Raw genomic sequence first — 7,006 nt, forward strand, 5'->3', positions numbered from 1 at the left:
TGTGTTATCAGAATTCAATAAAATCATTTATAATTAATTTACATTATAAATATCATTGTATTGTTATAATTTAATGATTGATGAATTATTATTGAATATCCATTATTATATTATGTTATTTTATTATTTATTTGATTGATTATTTGATTGTATTGATTTTATTATTCATTAATTTGATATGTTATTTTATTTATTCTTTTATTTTCATATTGAATATCTTATTTAATTTATATTCATTTGTATTTATTTGTTATTATTGTGTTTATTCATTTCTTGTTATATCTTCTTTTGTTTTATTTCTTTATTTATCATTTCTTTTATTTATATTATTTATTATTCTCATTGTGTTATTATTATATATCATTTATTATTTATTTTAAAACTACATTTATTTATTGTTCTTTTTGATTATATATTCTCTTTATTTTAATTATTATTTTCAACTTCATTCTTTTATTACTTATTGTGTTTTCTTGTTTTTATCTTCTTTATTATTTTATCATTTCTTTATCATTTTATTCTATTTGATTAACTTCATTTCTTCATTATTTGTATCTTGATTTATTATTTATTGTTTTGTATCATTCATTTCTTGTTATTGACTTCTATTTGAAAACTAAAAAGTCATAAAAGTGAACATGTTGACTCTATGATTTTAAATTGAGAAGATTATATCCATCACATTTCTCTTATAACTTTCTTCTTTGAACACGATAATCATTTATAGAACTCTTATTATTACACAATATCATATTTTACCATTCTTTTCCTTTATTATATCATAACAATTCATAGTTGATAACAATAACTAAAATGAATGATTAAATGATAAAATATATAAGAAAATATAAGAAACGCTGAATCATAACAAATGTTAATGAGGGATAATGATTGAATGGATAGTGAATTGTTTTTATGAAAGTCAGTGTGATATTAAAGAGGAAAGTTTAAATTTTAGTCTTTTAAAGGAGTGATTCTAACAATTAAATGCAAATAATTAAATCACAAGAAGAGAATGACACAAACAAAATTAGTTGTTATTGGGAGTACAGGAAATGGGAAAAGTGCACTTTGTAATTTTATTTTGAAGAAGAGTTTTTTCAAGGAAAGCAATAATCCACAATCAGTGACCAAAGAGACAATCGGATCATATGGAGAAGGAGATAGACAAGATGTGTTTGTTATTGACACACCTGGACTACAAGATTCCGAAGGAAGGGGGAAACAGTACATGGACCAAATGGTTGAATATATCAAACAACAAAAAGGACTTCAAGCAATAGTTGTTGTTTTAGATATTAATCAAGACCGATTTGCACAATACATTAAAACAATGATTAAAGTGATATGGAACGTTTTTCCAATAGCAGACTTTTGGAGACATGTTTGTATAGTGTGGACTAAATGCTATTGTTATTTTCCTACCGAAGTTATTGAAGAAAAGAAGAAAAGTAAAATAGGAATATATCAAGAAGAACTAATGAAAGTTGTTAAAGAAACAACAGGAACAACAGAAAATATAGAATTTCCAATGTACTTTGTTGATTCAAGAGGATTACATGGATTTGATAATACATCTTCAGAAAATGGAATTATAAGTATGTTAACATGGGTAAGATCGTTAACACCAATTAATGTAGAAGAAGTGAAAAAAGGAGATCCTGTTTATCAAAATATTATTGAAGAAAAGGATAAACAAGAGAGAGTCATTAAACAAGAAATGAATATCCAAACAATTGAAATTCAATATTTGAGAAGAAACAAAAGAATAACATACACAGGAGAAGTTAGTTATACAAATTGGGAAGTTGAAAATACAGAAATTAAAGAAGTTATTCTTCCTAAACAACCAATAGGAACAATAAAAGAAACAACCAATGAAGTGAAAGAAATAGGTAGAACAAAGAATTATGAAGATGTTAAAACTAAAAGAAGAAGATATATAATTTGTGGACCAAGAATAAAAAGAAGAGAATTCGTTAACACTACTGTTCATAAAGAAGAAGAAACACTTGAAAGAACAATAAATGTGTTCAATGATGGAACAGCAACAGAAGGACCTTGGGTTTCTATTTCTAAAATACAATTTGATGAAGTAGTTTAAAATATAATTGCAATCGATTATAACGTCATTTAAATTTAATCATAATAATTTAATATACATTTTCATGATAAATAGATAATACCAATAATCAAATAATAGTAATAAGTAATAAATAAATTTACAGAAATTAAATAATATTCAATTCATCATTTCATTGAGTTGTTATATTTATTTTTATTTACTCAAATATTATTTACAATTATTTTTGTTTAATTTGAAATATTCATTCATTAACATATTTCATTGATACATTAACTTGATTGTTGAATAATTTGAAATACAGAATGATTCATTGTTTCATATTTTGTTTTCATCCATTTATTTTACCTATTCTTATTCTACATAATTGGAACATAAAACAAATCACAAAATCGAATGAGAGGTACAGACATTATAATAATATCATTATCACAATGAATTGAATTTAATTCTATGAAAATAAGTAACTAAAAACAAGAAATGAACAACATATTTGTATTATCTTGAAAGAATATCAATAACAAATTATATATAATAGATAAAAAGAATAAAACTAATCTATTATTTGATATGACTATTGTTGCATATCACAATATTAATAGAGTAATTGGAAGAAAAGAAATATGTATAAGGAATTGAAAAATAAGCTAATTAAAATAGAGAAATTAAAGGATTTCAAAATAATTGGAGTAGTAATTCAACAAATTAATTAGTAAATGTAGAAAGTATTAAATTAATTAAAGAATTAAAAGATTGAAATTGATATTACAAAAGAAGTTAAAAACTTTATAATAAAAAATATGATAGATGTTATGGAACATTGCTTCTACAACAACCAAACATATTCTGTAGAGTTGCTAGAAAACGACGTGTGGACAGGATTAATCTACTGAGCAATTAGCAGTATAAACTAATTCTATTTACACATAATTAAATACTTTATTTAATTCAAATTTCAATAAATAAGTTTGACTTATGAATTAATAGTGAATATGACTTATAATGAAAACCTTCTTAGAGAATTATCAATTGATATTATAGATGAAAGAATGAATATTCATCAATTTGATAGAAAAGAAAAGTGATTAAAGAATTTGAAAAAGAAACAAAAAATAACAGAGATGTATAAAACAAAATGTAATCCAAAGAATGGAAAGATTAGTTAAAAGAGTTGATAAATGGGATAAAGAAATTAATACAGAACATGGATATGGAGAGATAAATTTGAGATAATTGGAAAAAGAATAGAAAATGTATTAACATATTGTAATGAATGGTATAAATTTGAATATAACAATAACAATCTATTGAAGATAGTTGTTCAATGAACACAAAGAATGATAATAAAATAGTCATGATAATTATTGGAATAATCGTATCAATTCTTCAATTAAAGAATGACTAATTTAGTACTTAAGTTAGTAAATAAATATAAACAATAAACGAGGTATTAAAATGTAAAGAACTATTGAAGATAATGTAACTTTATAAAAAATGTTATTAAATTTCATACTAATTTATGTAATAACCAAATGACTAGTCATTTCACTAAATAAAATGATTATCTTATAATTATTAATTTATTGTTTGTATTTATTTTAACAGAAATGAAGATATTTTTTATAATATTTAAATGATGTTATTGTAAATTATTAAGTTAATACTTAAACTTATTGATAATTTTATTAAATATATTTCATTGATATTTTCATAATATTTTATAATTATTTCTTTAACTTATATTCTTATTTATTTAAAAGTATCTAGAAATTCATTTTTATTAATTTGAAAATTAAAATATAAACCATTAAAATAAAAGATGAATAACGTGCTACGACTCATCTTTTTCAATTATTACTGATTTTAATAACTAGTTCATCATTTAATCTTTATATTTTTTTTTTTCATTCCAGTTTTGTATTTTATTCGATTTCATATATCTTATGATTAGCTTTACGTTCAGAATTCGTTCCTTGATTAACAACATATTTTCTGCTTTTTTTAACAATTATTTCTGGACACTTGTTAGTATTAATTTCATCATTTATCCATTACTTTTTCAACCTGTTTTGAAGTTTGAATAAATTAATAAAATCACTTACTAATTCTTGGTTCTTTTTAATCCTCTCATTTGTTATTGAAACACACCAATTTTATCTGTCAAGGGTTGTGCATCAACAGAATTATTAAATGAGTGGAATTTATCCAACTGTTCAGGAAAGGTTTATAGCTCCTAAGAATCTTCCAAATAGTGTACTTGCATTTATTGATTTGGCATATACCTACTACACCTTTTACTTTAAAATTCTTTGGTAATAAAAATGTATTATAACGCGAAACAATAATATCTGATACACCCTCTAGTTTTCTCACTACAATCTTACTAACTTTGGTTACTGTATTTTCCCATAACTTTTTCATTTCATTTTCTAATTTACTTATTTCTATTTCGAATTTATCAATAAACCTTGATGGTTATCAGGTTCTGTACTCTCTGGTATTTTTTTCAATCTTTTCTTTTGTAAATTCTCTATGTAGATATTTGTTTTAATAATTTATGCTTCTGCATCTAATCTTTTAATCTTGTCAAAAAAATCTTTAACGGTTGAACTTTCCATAAACACTGTTGCACATGTTTCGTTCTTTATAAGAATTTTGGATGGAACCAATGAAATTCAAAATAATATTTCTTTGAGATAATTAGTTGTATTTAATAGTGAATAGATTAAGGCTTTTTCTAAGAGTTGTCATTGATTTAACCCTCCTCCTTTAATTGATTTATCTTCTAAAAGTTCTTCCTCTCTTGAAAAGTAATAACTTATTCTTTTGATAACAAAACAAAATTGTATTCTTTTCATTCATCTAAAATTGGTTGAATATTTTTTTTAGATTCAATTAACAAACCATTTAATGTTTTAAATTTTTCATCTAACTTTCGTGTGAATACTTTTTTTTGTAAAGCTTTGTTTTTATGTTTTGATAGAAATTATCCTCACAGTCTGTGATATATTCTCTCCAATGAAATTCTTTTCAACATATACAGCAAATATTTTATTTAACTGAGGTTCATTTCCTTTTTTGAATCGATTCTTTTTGTTTGATACATACAACGAACAAGGTCAATACATTATTTATGTTTTTTGATACTTTTGAAGGTAATGAACAATGCAAAAAATAACAACACCAACGAAGCAAATGTATTGACTAAAAATTGGAATTAAACTTATCAAAAGAATTCTTAAACTATTTTTATATTGCCCGTGTTTCCTGTTTGTGCAAGAGTTCTAACTAGTTTTGTAACAAAGTATGTGACAATAAACCAACTTTCTGATAGTTCATTGTTTAACTGTGCACTTAATATCCTATTTTTTTAATTGGTTATTAAAGAAAATAGTACATTCTTTCTTTTCAATTTTAAAGTATGCATCAGGCTCACTTGATTCAACAACTATTTCTTTTTTTTTCTGTGTCTTAAATAGTTCGAAAGTTTTACTCTACTTTATCCAACTGAACTAAATTTTGGATAGTTTTCTTTAAGACTATTTATTTTTTCTACTTCATTTGATTGAAACTAACAAAGTAAAGACCAAAACCAACAAATTTAATTATAAAATAATGAGATTATCAAATTTATTTTATTTTCTGTTATTGTTAAACATCATTAAATAGAATTCATCTTAATTTAATTTATTTTTATACACTCATTTTGTTTCATTAGAAATATTTATAAACATCATAAAATTATTTATTCATGCTATTATTTGTCATTATTCAATATAATTTTCTTTATTTTAATCTTTAAATAAAAATAGGAAAGAGAATACTACAACATATTTTTTTATCTTAAAATTAGATTATTGAAAATAATACAGAATATTTACATCAATAAAATTGTTAAACAACAGAATATATCATAAATATCAATTGTCTCGATTGGTTGTACTGTGAGTAAATTAAAATGAATGGTTTATTTAGAGTTCTATAAGTTTATTTATAAATTAAAATAATACAAATTAGACTTCATTCTTTATTGAAATAGTAATTCTTTTATCACTTGAAATATAGTATTTAATAAAAATAAATAATAAATGCAATATTTGATAGTGAGTGTTGAAATAGAAAAAGAAAACAAATTAATTCATAAATTTTAACAAATATAATATGACAATTAAAAATAATAATAAAATGATTAAAAAATAGTACAATATTCTATAATATTATTTCATGTATTAAATATATCAAATCACCTTAAACAATAATCAGAGTTTGTAATTATTTAAAACTTCATTCATATACTATTTTTAAAGAAATTATGAATAGAAAATGATAGAATTGCAACTCATTAATACAAAAAGAAAAGTAAATTAGTAATTACTTAGTGTTTCTTATATATGAAAGTTGTTATAAATCAAATTTATTTCCGACATTGTAAAATTTTTCATTATAGACAACTTCTTTTTTACTAGCCCAAATAGTCTTAATGTTTTAAAAAATGGTGGTGATGTTTAAATATTTTTTTTGTTCTTTTGATACCATTTTCATGTTAAGATATGTTATAAACAAAATTAAATTTAATAAATTATTAATGTATTTATCATTAATTGTTTTCTATTTTACATGATATATTTATTTTAATCATTTGAAAAAAAAGAAAACAAAGTATATTCAAATAATGAATGAATAAAATAATATAAAAACAATAAATAAACAATACAATATATAGAAATAATATTATTATATTTGATAATAATCATTAAATTAGTTTGATATTTTATGTTCAAGAAATTTCATAATCATAAAAAGATGATATCATAAATATTCATAGTATTTAATTAATTTTATGATATTATTTGAATTTAAATAATATTATTAAATTTATTATCAATACTTATTCATTGTTTTATACTATTCTAAATAGTTAGC

The 7,006-nt window shown here is 21.8% G+C and overlaps 2 protein-coding genes across 2 annotated transcripts, besides 16 other annotated features; one reads left to right on the top strand and one right to left on the bottom strand.

Moving 5' to 3' along the window:
- Nucleotides 1-42: 42 nt before the first annotated feature.
- Nucleotides 43-208: a microsatellite.
- Nucleotides 104-267: a microsatellite.
- Nucleotides 151-335: a microsatellite.
- Nucleotides 318-504: a microsatellite.
- Nucleotides 392-570: a microsatellite.
- A 445-nt stretch (nt 571-1,015) lies between these two features.
- EDI_022120 (uncharacterized protein) lies at nt 1,016-2,104 on the top strand (the record flags this gene model as incomplete). The annotated part of the gene is made up of 1 exon (XM_001735101.1): nt 1,016-2,104. One exon carries the CDS (start codon nt 1,016-1,018, stop codon nt 2,102-2,104), a length of 1,089 nt encoding a protein of 362 aa, XP_001735153.1.
- A 27-nt stretch (nt 2,105-2,131) lies between these two features.
- Nucleotides 2,132-2,328: a sequence feature (AT_rich).
- A 121-nt stretch (nt 2,329-2,449) lies between these two features.
- Nucleotides 2,450-2,600: a repeat region.
- Nucleotides 2,601-2,609: 9 nt separating this feature from the next.
- Nucleotides 2,610-3,024: a repeat region.
- A 608-nt stretch (nt 3,025-3,632) lies between these two features.
- Nucleotides 3,633-3,887: a sequence feature (AT_rich).
- A 356-nt stretch (nt 3,888-4,243) lies between these two features.
- On the bottom strand, nt 4,244-4,717 carry EDI_022130 (uncharacterized protein; the record flags this gene model as incomplete). Its single annotated transcript, XM_001735102.1, has 3 exons — nt 4,244-4,512; nt 4,551-4,599; nt 4,706-4,717. 3 exons carry the CDS (start codon nt 4,715-4,717, stop codon nt 4,244-4,246), a joined length of 330 nt encoding a protein of 109 aa, XP_001735154.1.
- A 963-nt stretch (nt 4,718-5,680) lies between these two features.
- Nucleotides 5,681-5,894: a sequence feature (AT_rich).
- A 175-nt stretch (nt 5,895-6,069) lies between these two features.
- Nucleotides 6,070-6,092: a sequence feature (AT_rich).
- A 48-nt stretch (nt 6,093-6,140) lies between these two features.
- Nucleotides 6,141-6,173: a sequence feature (AT_rich).
- A 63-nt stretch (nt 6,174-6,236) lies between these two features.
- Nucleotides 6,237-6,321: a microsatellite.
- Nucleotides 6,322-6,636: 315 nt separating this feature from the next.
- Nucleotides 6,637-6,719: a sequence feature (AT_rich).
- Nucleotides 6,720-6,723: 4 nt separating this feature from the next.
- Nucleotides 6,724-6,815: a microsatellite.
- Nucleotides 6,816-6,908: 93 nt separating this feature from the next.
- Nucleotides 6,909-6,965: a sequence feature (AT_rich).
- Nucleotides 6,966-7,006: the final 41 nt, after the last annotated feature.

Source organism: Entamoeba dispar, genomic scaffold, assembly GCF_000209125.1.
Source record: "Entamoeba dispar SAW760 scf_1105229458881 genomic scaffold, whole genome shotgun sequence".
NCBI classification, from domain to species: domain Eukaryota; phylum Evosea; order Mastigamoebida; family Endamoebidae; genus Entamoeba; species Entamoeba dispar.